Raw genomic sequence first — 15,938 nt, 5'->3', positions numbered from 1 at the left:
CAATGAGATCTGGTGAACTCTTGGTTGAATTTGTGTGTTAATTTATAATTCCAAACCAAACCCTCCTGAAGTGACACTTCAATCAGTTCAGATCAGTTCCCTTTGTCACTCACAAAGCTCCAGCTCAGAGGGAATCTCCTCTAACATCCTCAGTGAAAGCAAAGAAATCAAGAAAGAATTACTGAAGAGCTATTTATCTTTCTTTTCTCCGCTTTTTTTTTTTTTTTTGTTTTAAGGGCACCCCATTTGTTTGTTTAGCAGACCTTCTGCTTCTGTACTTAAAAAATTTTTTTTTATTACCTTTGGAGTTTTTGTTTGCGTTCTCTTCACTCTCTCTTTTGCTCTTTCTTCTTTCTTCTTGCACTTAGTTGTTTTTGTTTGTTTTCCTTTCTTCCTGCCTCATTTGACTTTTTTCTTTTTTTTTTTAAAGTCTTTTTTTTTCTCTCACTGCTTCTTTTACATTGTTAAGTAACGGTGGTGGCTCTTTTTTTTTCTTTTTTGTTTTTCTTAATTTGGGGTATACATTGAAGTTGGGCCTCTATTATGGTGTCTTTAAAAAGGGCCCATGCAACTTGCAGGGATTTCACTGACATACCAGGAGTGCCCGCCGCTCAGTGGGAGAGCATCCTGGCATGAAAGGCAATGTTTAAAATCCGGAGAGCTGGACATACCTCCCCAGCACTCTAAAGTTCTCCCCAGGGATAAAACTGAAAGGACAATGGGCCTTACAACAAATCTTGTGGTTTGTGTAACGATTTAACTACCGAAGCTAACTAAGCTAAGTAAAGCTAGGAGAAAAATAAAACAAAAATGACAATTGAGCTCAGCTCAACCGGGACACTACTGAGGCTCAGTCTCGGCCCGAGAAGGAACTGAGGGTGGTTTGCCTGTGGAGCTCTCTGTGGCCATGGTGCAGAGCACGAGGCAGAGTAGAGTGCATGTGCGGACCCAACAGGCACTGCTACCGAACGCGGGGATCTCCAATCTAAGGCACACAGGACATGCACACACCTGAAGTGGCACACCCGTTGGGACACTACTCAAGAAGAAGGTATAGCTGCTTGTGGTGCCAAAGGACATCAGCTGAGGAGTCTTGGACCAAGGTGAAACGTCTCATGAATGTGTAGATGGAACTCCATGTAGCTCACCTGCAAACAGCAAGGGGCACCTCTTGAGGGGATGCTGCTGAGGCTGCATGCGACCCTGCAGAGGGAGCCCTTACTCCCAGCTGTGCCATCTGATTGGATCTCTGGCTGTATCCTCTTCGATATTCTCAGCAGATACAGCTCGTGCTCATGTCCTCGTACTCATCCTGCTATGGCAACAGTAAGTCTAGGTGGCTTTCTGTTCCGGTCTGTTCTCGGAAGGTACAATGCCAGAGCTCATCTCATGTCAAGCAAACAGTCTCCTTTTTTTGCTAGATGCATGCAGCTTTGGGAAAGACACAGGTAAGTGAACTGACAGGTTTATAGGAAATTCTGAAACTACCTTAGGAGTGAATTTTGGTGTAGTTGTAGCGAGATTTTGTCCTTATAGACTACTGTGTAAGGTGGGTGTGTTGCTCTGTACCTCGGGGAAACACCCAGCACCCCCATGTTCATTCCTTATAATATGACTACGTGATATCCAATGCAAAGTCTGTCATGTCGGGTGTCTTCGGCAGGCTCATGATGTACTGAGCATTGTTGTTATAGTAATGTTATAGGTTGTAATTTCATGTATATAGTTATGAGGCTTAAAACGTGTCCTCATGGCTTAAAAAAAGCCCAGGCAAAAACTCTCCAGGAACAGAGGGGCAGTTCACACCTCATCAGGGCACGTACGGGACATACCCAACCCAGCCTCACAGGAACAAAGGATGCTGGCCTAGGCAGCAACAAAGGATCTGTTGGACTCTCTAGTGAGTCACCCCCTTCCCTTGGTCAGTTTGGGGCTGTGATGAGGTGATGCTCACCTGACTCTGAAGGGCGGGGGGCAAAGCCAAGAGGGCAGAAAGGACATGATAAAAGGGAGAGACATTTTGCCAGGCTCTTCCTCTCTCTTCCACCTCCATCTACAGACACCACCACCAAGCGACTGAAGCGCTGATCAAAGGGGAGAGCCTGGCTGAAGAGCAACCAGCTAGCTGGTGGTGAGAAGCATCTAAGTTTGTAAGGGCATTGGAAGTGTTAAGATCAGCTTAGAATGTGTTTTGCTTTTATTTCATTTAACCAAATCAGACTTCTTGTGCTTTGACTTATCACTTAAAATCCATCTTTTGTAGTTAATACATTGGTTTGTCTAGTCTACCTGAAGCAGTGCGTTTGGTTTGACGCGTGTCAGAAACTCCCCTTGGGATAACAGGCCTGGTACACATCAATTTCTTTGTTAAACTGACGAACTCGTATAAGCTTGCAGCATCCAGTGGGCATAACCGGACACTGCAAGATGGAGGTTCCTAGGGTTGTGCCTGGGACCGGACATATTGGCTAGTGTCATTCGGTTGCACAATCCCAGCAGCGGCTGGCCAAAAGTGCTCACTCACGTAACTGGGAGCAGCTTACATGCCAGAGTGAACAGCCCGGGAGTGGGGGTTCTCAGAGCAGAGCAGGGTCAGGCTGGCTCCCAGAGTCGAGGATTGGAGTGACCTAGCAGCTCACCGGTCCAGATAACACCAGGGGAACGTCACAGTGGGTTCTGATGGCAGGAATGGAACTCCTCTGCATACGTTCTGAGGCTCTATCCCCCAATTTAGAGACGGAAGCACTGGTGCAGGTACGCAAACCCGCATGCCCAAGGAATGTCGGTTTGGGGGATATACTGAATGAAACCAGGTTTGCAGACATCTCAAGTAAAGCACGGCATGTACGTGCATGAGGCCATGTGTCCCAAGAGCTGCAGACTCTCACACACAGTTTGCAGAATGGACGTGAGACTCTCAGCTGTAGAGACTATATCCTGGAACCTGCCCATTGGAAGGTAAGCCATGGCAGACGTGCTGTCAAGGCCCACCCCATGAAATGTAATCTCTGTCGAGGCTGTAACATTGATTTTTCTATGTCCAGTTTTAGACCTGGACCAGAGAACAGACATCTGATAACAAGAAGGCAGTTCTGGATATGTGATCTCGATCTTCTGGAACCAGCCAATCATGCGGGTAAGGAAATATCTGACTTCCAAGATGGCACAGATGGGCATCAATCACCTTTGTGAATCCCCACGGGGCTGAGGCTAGACCGAGGGGAGGACCGTATACTGGCAGCGCATACTGTGTACTATGCATTGAAAAAAAAGCTTCCTGTGTAGTCCGGCTGTACTGCCACGTGGAAGCTGGTATGCTGCCCTCAACCTGCAGGACGCCTCTCTCCAGGCAAGGGGTAACAGAAGCAAGGGTGGTCACCCTGAACTTCATTTTCTTGACAAATCCGTTGAACACTCTGAAGTCCAGAATGGGTCAAAGACCTGCCTCTGGTTTTGGGAATCCAGAAGCCGCAGGAATAGAAACCTCTCCCTCTGCAAATAAGGAACTGCCTCTTGCTCCCAATCATAACAAGGACAGTACTCACACCCCGGAGAGAAAGTCAGCACGGAGAGAAACATCTGGGCACCAGTCGAGCCACCAACAGCAGCTGCCTGGATGTCAAAGGGAATCTGAGCAAGAAATGCCTCCCAAAGGGCTGAGTGAGCAGATCCCAAGTTTCCCCCAGCTAAGACTCAAACAGCAGCACCTTAGACGCCCCTCTCTGCTCCAGGCCCAGCGACCCTTGCCTCCAGGATCTCTCTGCCAGGAACTCCCACAGAAATTGTGCAGAAACTAAAATAGCTCTCTGCAAATCTAGCCATGCCATACTTCCTTGGACAACAGGGACGCAGGCAGGTGTTTGATAATTCTGTAGATGGGGAGGCAGGAAGGGGTCCCCACCAGGCCACCAGTCATTTCCGGAAGAGGAAGGAAAGTCCAGTTCTGAAAAGATGTTAATATTGAGACAAGCCTTCCGTTGGGAGCCTGACCCTGACTCCTCCCTCTTTGCCAATCAGAAGCCAACCCACCTTGGTATTTCCTGCTGAGGGCTTTGTCCAAGGGTGGAATGGCTTTCCAAGGTGGGGTGGAGGAAACTGGGCAGAGGAGGTGTCTGAGAACTGGAGACTCATGTTCGTAACACAGGGACACGCTAGCCACATACTGTTTGGATTGATGTGCCCTGCGAGAGAGGAGCTATTTTCATTTCTGCACAGGGACTGCCTTCGTCCTCTCGTGGTTGGTTTCTGGTTTGGGGTGGAAGGGGATTAGATACACAGAGCGACAGGAACGGAGGCGGGGGGTGTAAAGGGAGGAGGGCACGGAGGGCAGCGCAAAGAGCGTGAGGGAGGGCAGAGGAGCGAACAGCCAGTCGGCACAGGGGAGGATTCATTCATTCAAAGGCACCAGGTTTCTCCTGGGTAGCTCTCGGCCCCACCACTCTCCAAGACAGGAAGGGGAGAAAGGCGGTGGCCCAGAAACAACGTGTGTTCCCTGAGACACCTGCTCAGGGCGGACTAGACACGGCCCCATGCCCAGTAGTGACCTCACTCACCTTGGCAATGACCTCCTGGGAGGAGATGATGGAGCGGATGAAGTCCGTGGTGGGCTGCGCAGGGCAGTCAGGGATGGGACAGGTGCAGTTCTGAACCAGGTTCTGCTCGATGCAAGTCGTCAGATATTTATTCCAGCAGGACTGGGGAGGGAGAACAAGATCAGATCTAGAGAGTAACTCTCGTGCCCACCCCAGGGCACAGACCTTCCTGATGAGCCCCCTCCCTTCGTCAGGGGCCGGCTCCCAGCTTCACAAACTCAGGAATTTGCCTTGCAGGCGGAGTGCCACCAGAATCATGCCACACCTGAAAACAGGGAGCGAGCCCAGGAACACGAGGAAGCCAGGGAAAGAGGGGTGACGGTGTGCCCCCGGGACCCTCCCCTGACAGCTTTGTCCCTCCCCTCACTGTCCTAGACGCTGCCAGCCCCCAGGCCCCTCACCTGGCAGCAGTAGTGCATGCAGCAGAGGGTGGGAGGGCTGTCGTCCGGGCACAGCTGGCTCACGCACACCGGACAGTGGGTCACGGGACTCGGGGGTGGCTGGGGGTTCTGCACTTGCAGCCCTGAGGAAATCAGCAGCAGCTCGGGATCCTCGGTGTAGCGCTCGATGAGCAGGTCCACGTTCCACTTGCAGTGAATGAGCAGGTGCTGGGCTCTATCAGCGGAGACACTCAGGGTGTCCAGGACCTGCTGCACCGTCTGGTTCATGAGCACCTGCACCTCCTCCTGACTCATGGTGCGCCCCATAGGCAGCAGCAGGGTCTCCATCAGGACCGCCTCTGGGCCGACTCCACGGGCATCCAGCCTGGCAGAGAGCAAACCGTCACCTGTCTGCAGAGCTCCCGGTGACACCCCCGCCAGCCCCTGCCTGAGACGCTCCCCTACCTGAACGGGGAGACCTTGCTGCCCTTGTCCTGCCCCCTCGGGCACTCTGTGCTACGGAAAATGACCTGGGCCTGGCCCCGGTGAGGCGTCGTGGGCTCCGTGGAGACGTACTCCAGCAGCTGGGGGTTGTCCTCCTGGCGCCGCAGGTAGCCCTGGCTCAGCAGGTGCAGGGTGCAGGACAGCACGTCCGTGCTGCTGCAGCAGAAGCTGAGGAACTTCAGGGCGGGGCCAGACTCCCATTTCTGACAGGCGTCGATCACCTGCGGGGGGAGAGGGCAGTTACTCCGAGGCTGCCGGGGCGCGGAGCCGCGCGGCCGCTCGCCTGCCAGGACCCCGTACCCTGAACACCAGGTTATCGATGTGCAGCTCCTTCTCCCCTTTCAGGATCTGGATGATGAGGCAGCAGATGATGTTCCTCTTCCTCTCCAGGGTGCTTCCCTCGTCATCCTCCACATTCAGGTACGTCTGCTTGGGGAGCAGCCACAGGCGCTGGCCGGCCGCCCGTGCCAGGGCCGCCTCGTTCAGACGCAGGACGCCTGGGAGCAACACAGCCGCACTCAGCCAGGCCCAGGGAGCGGCTCCTCCTGCACCCCCGGCCCTGCTGGGGGACCAGCCCCAGCCCTCCCCCCCACATATCCCACCCCCCGGCCCTGCTGGGGGACCAGCTCCAGCCCCTCCATGCCCCCCTCCCCCACATATCCCACCCCCCGGCCCTGCTGGGGGACCAGCCCCAGGCCTCCATGCGCCCTCCCTCCCATGAACTCCACCCCCAGCCCCAGGCCTCCCACATACCACCCACCCCGCGCCCTGCTGGGGGAGCAGCCCCAGCCCCTCCACACCCACCAGACCAGTTCCCCCTCCCTGCTCCCCCAGCTCTGCTTGGAGACTGGCCCCTCCAGACGCAAACCCCCTTCCAGCTCACAGACGAGCCCCAGGCTCCCTGGCACCTGCCCTGGGCCCAGCCAACCCTCCGCCCCCCGACCAGGCCCAGCGCAGGGGCTCCAGGGCTCCATCCCCATCTGTGGTCCCCTGTTCAGGGACCACCCAGGGACAGGGCTCAACCCCCCCTGCCCGGTCCCCCCATACGCACCCCCCTGAGGCAGGCTCTGGGTCAGGATCCCGGCCTCTCCCGTCAGAGGTTTCAGTGCGTGGCTCAGCAGGACAGGAGACAGCCCCGTGGCCTGGGCCAGGGTCTCCACAGCAACTTCCTGCGGAGCAAAGGAGACAGGAAGTGAATACGCAGGGGCAGGGCCATGGCCATGACAGCTCAGGGGCCGGGCCAGGCGTCTTGGGGCCACAGCCCAGGGGCAGGGGCAATGGGGCGAAGTCTCTGGGGGCCGTGGCATGGGGGCAAGGTCGCTGGGGCCTGTGGGGGAGGGGCCATCTGAGGGGGGGCTGGATGGGGGGGCAGAGGGGAGAGAGAACAACGATTCCTCTGGCACAAGCCACCCAGGGGACACAGCGGCTGCTTCTCAGCAGCTCCTGGGCCACCGGGGGGCAGGGACCAGGGCTGTGGAGATGAGAGTCCAAGGGCTCGGGGGTGGGGGGGATTCCCTGCCTCATGGGGGGAGGGACAGAGGGAAGGGGGGGTGTCTGCCCGGGAAGGAGAACAGACTGTCTCTGCCCCATATGGATGAGCTGGGGGGAAGGCGCTCTCTGTGCTGCAAGGACAGGAGCAGCTGGTGCCCATTTGCGGGGTCCCACCCCCCAGAGGGAGCGGGGGTCTCACCTGGGCGCTGTTGAAGCCCAGCAGGATGTACATCTGCAGGGTGGAGACGTGCAGGGTGGTGCTGCCCGCGAACCGCAGCTCCGCGTGGCCCAGCCACGTCCACTGCAGGCGCCGCGGCTTCGTGTGCTCCAGGCCAAACCGGTTCTGACCTGCAAGAGACGCGGCCAGTCCCAGCAGAGCCACCAGAGCGCCGGGCCCGCGGGGTCCCCGAGCCAGCCGGGGCTGCCCTGCCGCCCCTCCAGCCACACGCCCCCAGGGGGGGCTGGAGCTCACCCCACTGCTCGGCCTAGCCCCGTTCCCACCCTCCCCCGGTGCCCCCTCTCCAGTCACTGGCCCCCGGTTCCTCCCCTGTCACACGCCGCTCCCGCCCCAGCCACACGCCCCAGGCGGGCTGGAGCTCACCACTGCTCGGCCTAGCCCGTTCCCACCCTCCCCGGTGCCCCTCTCCAGTCACTGGCCCCCAGTGCTCCTCCTGTCACACGCCGCTCCCCGCCCCCCCCCCCAGCCACACGCCCCCAGGCGGGGCTGGAGCTCACCCCACTGCTCGGCCTAGCCCCGTTCCCACCCTCCCCCGGTGCCCCCTCTCCAGTCACTGGCCCCCCCCCCAGTGCTCCCTCCTGTCACACGCCGCCCCGCCCCCCCCAGCCACACGCCCCCAGGCGGGGCTGGAGCTCCCCCCACGGCTCGGCCTAGCCCCCTTCCCACCCTCCCCCGGTGCCCCCTCTCCAGTCACAGGCCCCCCCCGGGTTCCCTCCCCTGTCACACGCCGCTCCCCGCCACCACCATGGGGCACAGTGACCAGCCCCCCAGCCCCGCCCCCAGCCTCACTGTTGGTGTAGAAGTCGGCGAACCGTGCCAAGTAGCCCCCGAGGGGCCGCGGGAAACACCTGCTGGGATCCTCCAGGTAGCAGAGCGGGGAGATGGTCCAGCAGCGCGGGGACAGGGCCAGCACCTTCACCTCCGGCTCCTCCTCCGGCTCGGCCGGCTCCTCCTCCATCGCCTGGGGACGGGAGCAGGGGGCCAGGGGTCAGGCTCCCGCCAGGGGCTTGTCTGCAGCACCTCCGGGGGAGGGAGGGGGCACGGCGCAGACCCCACCCCGCCGGGGAAGGGAGGGGGCACAGTGCAGACCCCGCCCCCCAAGGAAGGGAGAGGGCACGGCGCAGACCCTGCCCCCCAAGGAAGGGAGAGGGCACAGTGCAGACCCTGCCCCCCAAGGAAGGGAGGGGGCACGGCGCAGACCCCGCCGGGTTCTCACCCCGTCCTCCTGGCCCGCGTCCAGCTCCAGCAGGCGCTTGTCGAGCTGCTGCAGCTGGAAGAGGTGGAATTGCTGCTGCAGCTCCTCCGACGCGCTCAGGCTCCTCAGCATCTGCTGGGGGAAGCGATTGGGGAAGCAGAGCCCGATCTGCTCGACGACGGCCCGTTCCAGCCACACGTTCCCCTGGGCCAGGAGCCGGTCGCCCAGGTAATACCTGCAACGGCAGCCGGCGTCAGGGCGGAGCCAGAGCCCCCCCAGACCCCTCCACGCCTTTGCCATGGCCTGGAGCAGGGCGGCCCGGCCAGCCGGCAGCTGGCGCGCGCTGTGGAGCCCGCGGCCTGGCCTGACCCCCCAGCTGTCCCCCTGCAACCCACGGCTGGGCACACAGGCTCGGGGCTGGTGGCCAGGGTCCGGCTGGACTGTGGGGAGCCCCCAAGACAAGCCAGGCACCAGCAGCCGCTGACGTGACGGGCCCAAGCCACAGCCCAGGCCAGGCGGGGGGCACGGCTGGGGCCCCTCACCGGTAGAAGTGCTCGAAGGTGTTGGCGAGCTCCAGGCCGGAGAGGAAGAGGATGGGCTCCAGGCTCCGCTGCAGCCGGTGCAGCGACTCCACGTTGGCCGCGTCCGTCTGGCTCTCCTGGATCCGCTGGTCGATGTAGCGAGCGAACTGCTCGCTCACCTGGGGGGAGAGCGCCAGCTGCCAGGGGGCCTTCTCGGGGCGGCTCCCCACGGCAGGGAGTCCCCACGGCAGCTCAGGGGATGCCCACATGATGGGGGGCTCTGGGGGAGGGAACAGTCCTGCAGAGGGGTCGGTCTCCGGAGAGGGGAAGGGGTCATTCCCAGGGGTCACCCCACGTGGAGCCAGGGAGGCAGAATGGGGGAGAGGCTCCGGGCGTGTCTGGGCGCTGGGCAAGGGGGCGCGAGGGGTTAACTGGCAGAGCCCCCCACGCACCTGGGACCCCTCAGACCCCGGAGGGCAGCCAGGAGCGTGGCTGGGCGGAGCCGACGCCGGGGGCGCAGCAGCCTCTAGCCTGGCGGGCTGGCACCAGGCCGCCCAGCCTGGAAGCTCGGCTGGGGCCCAGGCTCGTGCCCCCCGCAGCCCCCCACTCACGTGCATGGCCGTCAGGAAGGAGAGCTGCAGCAGGCCCCCGGAGAAGCCCTGCCGCAGGGCCAGCGCGAAGGCCGTCTGCTGCCCGAACAGCTCCTCCATGGCGCTGCGCAGGCCCAGGTAGAGGCGGCAGTACCGCTCCACGAAGTCCGGCCCCTGCCACGCCGACTCCAGGAACCGCTTCACCTGTGCGGGGGCGGGCGGCACACGGTTACGGGGGGGGAGGTACAGGCTGGGGAGGACAGGTGTGGGAGGGCCCGGGGATGGGCTGGCCAGCCCCAGGGGGGTACAGGGTGGGCCGTGCGTGGGGACGGCCCTGAAGGTGGGGAGGGTCCCAGGGGGACAGGATGGGCCAGGCGTGGGTGGGGCCCTCCGCATCTAGTGTCCCTGGGCCTGGGGCAGGAGCCGCAGAGACAGAGGTGGATGGGGGCCCTGCTACCCCCACGCAGGGTGGGGAGGGGGATGGGCAGCAAATACATAGCACAACAACCCCCACCCTTCCGCCATCCCTCCTACTGCACTACGCCTCCCCGTCACCCCGCACACACCTGCTGCTGCACCACGCCCCCTCCCCCGCACACACCTGCTGCTGCACCACGCCCCTCCCCCATCACCCCCCGCACACACCTGCTGCTGCACCACGCCCCCTCCCCCGCACACACCTGCTGCTGCACCACGCCTCCCCGCACACACCTGCTGCTGCACCGCGCCTCCCCGCACACACCTGCTGCAGCACCGCGCCCCCTCCCCCGCACACACCTGCTGCTGCACCGCCCCTCCCCGCGCACACCTGCTGCTGCACCGCCCCCTCCCCATCACCCCGCACACACCTGCTGCTGCACCACGCCCCCTCTCCCGCACACACCTGCTGCTGCACCACGCCCCTCCAGCACTGCGTAATCCCCGTCATGCTGCTGGGCTTCTTCCCCGACACCTTGGCGGCCCCAGAGCTCGTCTCCTTGTTCTTCCCGTTCTTCCCGTCTGCCAAGGGGGGGCCGGCGTGAGAGCAGCCCCAGCGCTACCCCCCTCCCCGACCCCAAAGCCGCCTGTGGGGCGAGGGCTGGGCCCGACCCTCCCAGCGCTCCCCTGGGGAGGGCAGCTCGCTGGCAATCGGCAGGGGTGGCCGGGAGCCGGATGGGCCCGGCTGAGCCCCACACGGTCACTGGGGGGGGGGGGGGGGGGCAGGGCCAAGCCTGGAGCTCGGGGTGGGTTGGAGCCAGCCAGCCCCAGGCACCCCGGGGCAGTGGAGTAGCCACGCCCGGCCGGGACCCTGCCCCCTACAACAGGGCTGCCTTTGCAGAGGGGCGTCTGGCACCTGCCGGCTCTGCCTGTGGGCACCAGACCCCCGGCTCTGAGTGCTGGGCTAGGCCCCCACGGCTCTGTCTCCTCCCGCCCGGCCCCAGGGCCTTGAGGACCAGCCTCTGCTGCGCCAGGCCCAGGGGCTGCCCACCCGCCCGCCCCGCAGAGCGCGCTCCCACGGCCCCCCGCCTGCGGGCATCGGGCACACACAGGGTCGCGCCCAGCTCAGCGCCAGTGCCCGTGCAAAAGGCAGCCCGGAGAGCCCGTACCCGTAGGGACCCCTCTCCCCACTCAGCACCCCAGGGCCTCCTCCCCCAGCCCCACCCTGGCACCAGCCCCAACGCCCGGCAGGGGGAGGGGCCCTTACTGGCTTTGACCGGGGCTCTCAGCTCCTCGGGCTCCGGGCTGCCGGGGTCCACGTGCACCAGCAGGTGGCTCAGGCGCCGCACGCGGGAGTTGAAGATGGTGGCGCGGCTCTTGGCGCGTCGGCCCGTCTCCAGGTTCTCCAGGTACTCGCTCAGGAGCCAGGCCAGGGGGCTGACGCCGCTGGGATCTGCAAGGCCAGAGGGGGAGGTGAGCTGTCGGGCCGGGCGGGCTGGGGGCAGCGGGGAGCCAGGCAGGGGGAACAGGTACCTGGGCTGGTGATGCTCTGCACCAAGGGATTGATTAGGGCCTCCCAGCAGGTCCTGCCCAGAGCCTGGGCCGCCTCGTCATCGGGAAGGAAGCGATCGGCGAACACCTGCTCGTGCCGCAGGGCGCAGTTCAGCCTGCAGCAGCAGAGACACCCGCGCCAGTCACTGGTGGGGCCCTGGGGCCTTGCCAGCACGTGGGGGGCAGATCCTGGGTACAGACACACATAGGGCAGGGCACTGCCAGAGACCCCGGGTACAGACACACACAGGGCAGGGCACTGCCAGGGACCCCGGTGAGTGCTGTGGGGGGGACCCCGGGTACAGACACACACAGGGCAGGGCGCTGCTGGGGGCTCTGCTCAGGGCTGGGGGGACCCCGGGTACAGACACACAGGGCAGGGCACTGCCCGGGGCTCTGCTCAGCTCTGGGGGGACCCTGGGTACAGACACACACGAGGCAGGGCACTGCCGGGGGCTCTGCTCAGGGCTGGGGGGACCCTGGGTACAGACACACACGAGGCAGGGCACTGCCCGGGGCTCTGCTCAGCTCAGCTCTGGGGGGACGCCGGGTACAGGCCTCACCGGTTGAAGAGCTGCAGCAGCTGCACGCGCTCGTCCGCAATCTCCTGGCACCATGTGTGCGCCTGGGTGGTGTAGAACAGGTACGTGCGCCGGCACAGCTGCTCCTTGAAGATCGGCCAGAAAGTGGGCTTGGGCCCCAGGATCTCGATGCCACGCACACGCGTGTCAATGCCACCCTGCACAGGGCACAAACCTCCCCGGTTAGACACGGGCCCGCCAGGCCGAGCGACTCCCCGCAGGGCGCCCCTGGGCCAGGCCTCTCGCTGCCCGTAGAGGCCCTGCGGGGGGCGAGGGAGGCCAGGGCCCGGCTCGGCCGCACACAGGGACGGGGGGGTGACGTTTTATGGAAATATGCTTATGAGTGCGACTGTGATGTAACTGGAATAGGCTGTATGCAAACGGTCTCTTGTAAGGTATCAGAACAAAGCTTATAACCTACTGAATATGATCCTCCTACGTGTACGCATGGAGCATTCTTGGATCTGAAGCCAGAAATATGAAGTATAACTCTGAGGTCCTGTTGTAATTATGCAAAGTGTGGGCCATTAATGGTGGTTTAGAATTGTGACGGCTCCCAGTGACTAGGACAGTCAGCTGTAAATGGTTTATTTACCTGTGTACATGTGGGTGAGCCCATGGGGAATGGAGACTGGGGCTCTTACAGTGACAAGTGACCATGTCACATGATACTGGAATCCATCTTGAATCTGGTACTTTTCCATTTAGGAGGAGGGGTGGGGACCCAGAGACACAAAGGATTCCCGCCTTGTGCCAAAGCTACAAGAGGGGGTGGAGCAGGACAAAAGGGGCTGCCAGTCAGGAGAAAGCCCCTGCTGACCACCCGAGATGTCTGCTGGGACCAACAAGGACTGGGGCAGACTAGGAAGGAGTCTAGCCTGTGAAAGAAGCTTATTGGAACATCTCTGAGGGTGAGATATAACCTGCAATCAGTTTCTTAGTGTATTAGGTTTTTGCTTGGTGACTTTGTTCTGTCTGTTATTACTTGAAACCACTTAAATCCTACTTTGTACACTTAATAAAATCACTTTTGTTTATTAATAAACCCAGAGTAAGTGATGAATCCCTGGGGGAGCAAACAGCTGTGCATGTGTCTCTATCAGGGTTATACAGGGCAGACAATTGATAAGTTTACGCTACACAAGTTTTATGGGGAGTAAAACGGATTTATTTGGGGTTTCCCCATTGGGGTCTGGGTGCTGGAGACAGGGAACCTGCTGAGTTGTTTTCAGTTAAGTCTGTAGCTTTGGGGGCGTGGCCCAGACCCTGGGTCGGGTTGCAGCAGGCTGGCGTGCCTGGCTCTACAAGGCAGGGCTCTGGAGTCCCAGGCTGGCAAGGAAAACGGGCCCAGAGGGAATTCAGCACATCAGGTGACAGTCCCAAGGGGGTCCCTGTGAACGAGCCTGTCGGGGGCCCGCCAGCGCACCCACCTGCTGGCAGCGCTTGATCTTGATCTGGATGATGGGCCAGAAGCGGGTCAGGTTCTCCAGGAGGATCACTCTGCTGGCCGAGGGCATGACGTTCACCTGGGGGGGCAGGGAGAGCCGCAAGCCGTCAGGACACAGAGATCCCGCCCCGCCCTGCCCCCGGGAGTGTTGTCCAGGCCCAGCCCCCAGAGCTCCGTGGAGCGAAGCCGTGGGGTTAGCGGCGTGCAGGAACACGGGCCCCACAGGGACGGGGCAAGGAGACGACCAGCAGCTGGGACGTAAGTGGCCTCCCAGTAGGGACGGGACTAGCCAGCAAAGCCTCCGCCGCTCCGTCAGGCAGCCCCAGGGCCCCTCCCAGCCACACCTGGGGAGATCACAGAAACCACGGCTCTGCTGGAGCAGTCAGACGCGCCAGACCTCTCCACCGCTCCCTGCCGCTCCCTCCCGGCAGGGCCACCGGGAGACCAGCCCCTGGGAGCTCCACCGCGCTCAGGAGCTGCCGTCAAGCCACCGGGAGCGGCCGCAGAGACCAGAGCCGATGGGGATGCAGGGGTGCCGCCGGGCACGGGAACTGGCCGACAGCCACAGCCCAGTGGCCCGTGCGAGTGAGACGCAGATCTCCCGGCGTACCCCTCGGGCTCCCAGCCCAGCGTCACACCCTGCTCCCAGTGCCCAGTAACCGATCCTGCTCCGTCCGCACGCAGCCAGCCGAGCAGGTTCCCAGCACCGCCAGCCCCAGATCAGGCCCATCCACTGGGTTTGGAGCTGGGGGGGGTCCCAATTTCCAGCTTTTCTCTGCAGCAGGGGGGCTGGAGCCTCACTCGGGAAGTCACAGGCGGGATTCTCATGGAATCACCTGGCCCCAGGAGCTGCGGCTTTAAGGAAGAGCCCAGCGGTGCCGAGAGCTGGTGCCAGCACCATCACTGTAAGCAAAGGCCCAGCGCTCCGCACACCCAGCCGGCCGCCGGCACCGAAGTACATGCTGCTCCCTGTAGGAACGCGCCGGCCGGCCTGTCTGCCCCGCCCACCCCCACGCCTCTCCCCAGTGACCTCTGGGACTCAGCGCTGCCTCGGGGGCCAGAAGGCGGCTCCTCTCGGTCCCTCCTCTGCTCTATGGCCACCGTGCAGCGGAGACCCTAGCACAACCCAAGCTAGGCTCACGGCCCGGCCCGGCCAGACAGAGGTTTCCCAGGGCAGCTCACTCGGGCGTGGGCCAGGCGGGGACCAGGTCTGGGGAAGCAGATGGTGGCAGGGTCTCGCAGCAGGAAGGGGAGTCGCTGGGACAAGGCAGGCGGTGCCAGGCCTGCACGGGGCGGACGAGGAGCAGGACAGGAGGGGAAGCCGGGACTTGGCCACTGGGGGGTCTTGCCCCTCCCCCTGGAGCAGCTGCTCCTGGCCAGCGTTGGAGACGGACCCTGAGCCCGGGGCCCTGCCCTGCTCCTGCCCGCCTAGGAGAGGCTGGTGACGTGCCCGCCAGGACAGAGCCTACAGGCCTGGGGCTGGCGACTCCCTGCACCTCGGCTGCTGCCTGCCCCAATTCCAAGGCAGTCGTGCCCCCGCCGGCCTGGGCCGGGCTGCCCCAGCTCCACGCTGACCAGCAGAGGGGGGCGCTGGCAGGTGGGAAGCTCTCAGCCTGCGCCCGCCCTGCTAGGGAGCCCCCAAGCCACAGGACCCCCACCCCCTGCAGCGCCCCCTCTCCTGTCCGGGACGGCCTGGCCCACACTCACCGTATTGAGCTCGGTGCTGATGCTGGCCGGGTTCTCTCCTCCCATGACCACGATCCGGGCCGGCATGTAGCTGGAATCCTCGCTGGCCACCAGCAGGCTCATCTGCCTGCAGCCGGGGAGAGCCACAGCGTCGGCACCGGCCCATTTCTGGGCTGTGCTCCAGGCCTGAGCCTACGGTGCCTGTCCCGAGGGGCACGTCCGCCCGCGGGCTCACAACCCCCCATGGCCGCCGGTCCTAACGGGAGCCCCTGAGCCCCTGGCCCCAGCTCCTGGGGCTGCACCTGGCGCTGCAGTGCTCTGGGCCCGCAGTGCCGACAGCCATCCCAGCAGGGCGTATGGCGCCCGGGGACACAGACGAGGTCCCTGCATGGCTGGCTCCTGGGAAGGGAACCCACCCCAGCCAGGGAACCAGCATGTGCAGCCCCCCTGTGCCACCTCGGGCACCCTGCCCCCCCTCGCCAAATTGTTACCTGGGCCCAACTCCCCCCCACCCACCTGATGCCTTCCCCACCCCCGGGACAGCATGGGCAGCCAGCCACCCCCCTTCCCCTCTGATCCCACCCCCACTCCTGGGACACCCTGGGTGGGTAGCCACCCCCCTTCCCCTCTGATCCCACCCCTACTCCTGGGACACCCTGGGCAGCCAGACACCCCCCTGCCCACCTGATCCACCCCCCTCCCCGGGACACCCTGGGCCGCCAGGCCCCCCACCCACACACCTGAT

General features: G+C 62.7%; 1 protein-coding gene across 2 annotated transcripts in view; it reads right to left on the bottom strand.

The window, feature by feature from the left end:
- Nucleotides 1-15,938, bottom strand: part of LOC120400638 (cullin-9-like) — a 62,186-nt gene that overhangs the window by 16,251 nt on the left and 29,997 nt on the right. For both annotated transcript variants that reach the window (XM_039529479.1, XM_039529478.1), the window contains 16 exons: nt 15,215-15,320; nt 13,491-13,586; nt 12,043-12,218; nt 11,462-11,595; nt 11,196-11,381; nt 10,395-10,510; nt 9,533-9,715; nt 8,943-9,100; nt 8,422-8,635; nt 7,995-8,166; nt 7,167-7,315; nt 6,528-6,645; nt 5,777-5,973; nt 5,438-5,697; nt 4,994-5,357; nt 4,554-4,694 (listed from right to left, as the gene is read on the bottom strand). In XM_039529479.1, the coding sequence (XP_039385413.1) occupies nt 4,554-4,694; nt 4,994-5,357; nt 5,438-5,697; nt 5,777-5,973; nt 6,528-6,645; nt 7,167-7,315; nt 7,995-8,166; nt 8,422-8,635; nt 8,943-9,100; nt 9,533-9,715; nt 10,395-10,510; nt 11,196-11,381; nt 11,462-11,595; nt 12,043-12,218; nt 13,491-13,586; nt 15,215-15,320 (2,770 nt within the window). The remainder of the gene's footprint in view (nt 1-4,553; nt 4,695-4,993; nt 5,358-5,437; nt 5,698-5,776; nt 5,974-6,527; nt 6,646-7,166; nt 7,316-7,994; nt 8,167-8,421; nt 8,636-8,942; nt 9,101-9,532; nt 9,716-10,394; nt 10,511-11,195; nt 11,382-11,461; nt 11,596-12,042; nt 12,219-13,490; nt 13,587-15,214; nt 15,321-15,938) is intronic.

This window comes from Mauremys reevesii, linkage group 3 (assembly GCF_016161935.1).
Source record: "Mauremys reevesii isolate NIE-2019 linkage group 3, ASM1616193v1, whole genome shotgun sequence".
Lineage (NCBI taxonomy): Eukaryota > Metazoa > Chordata > Testudines > Geoemydidae > Mauremys > Mauremys reevesii.
This window is presented reverse-complemented; position numbering and strand designations above follow the sequence as displayed.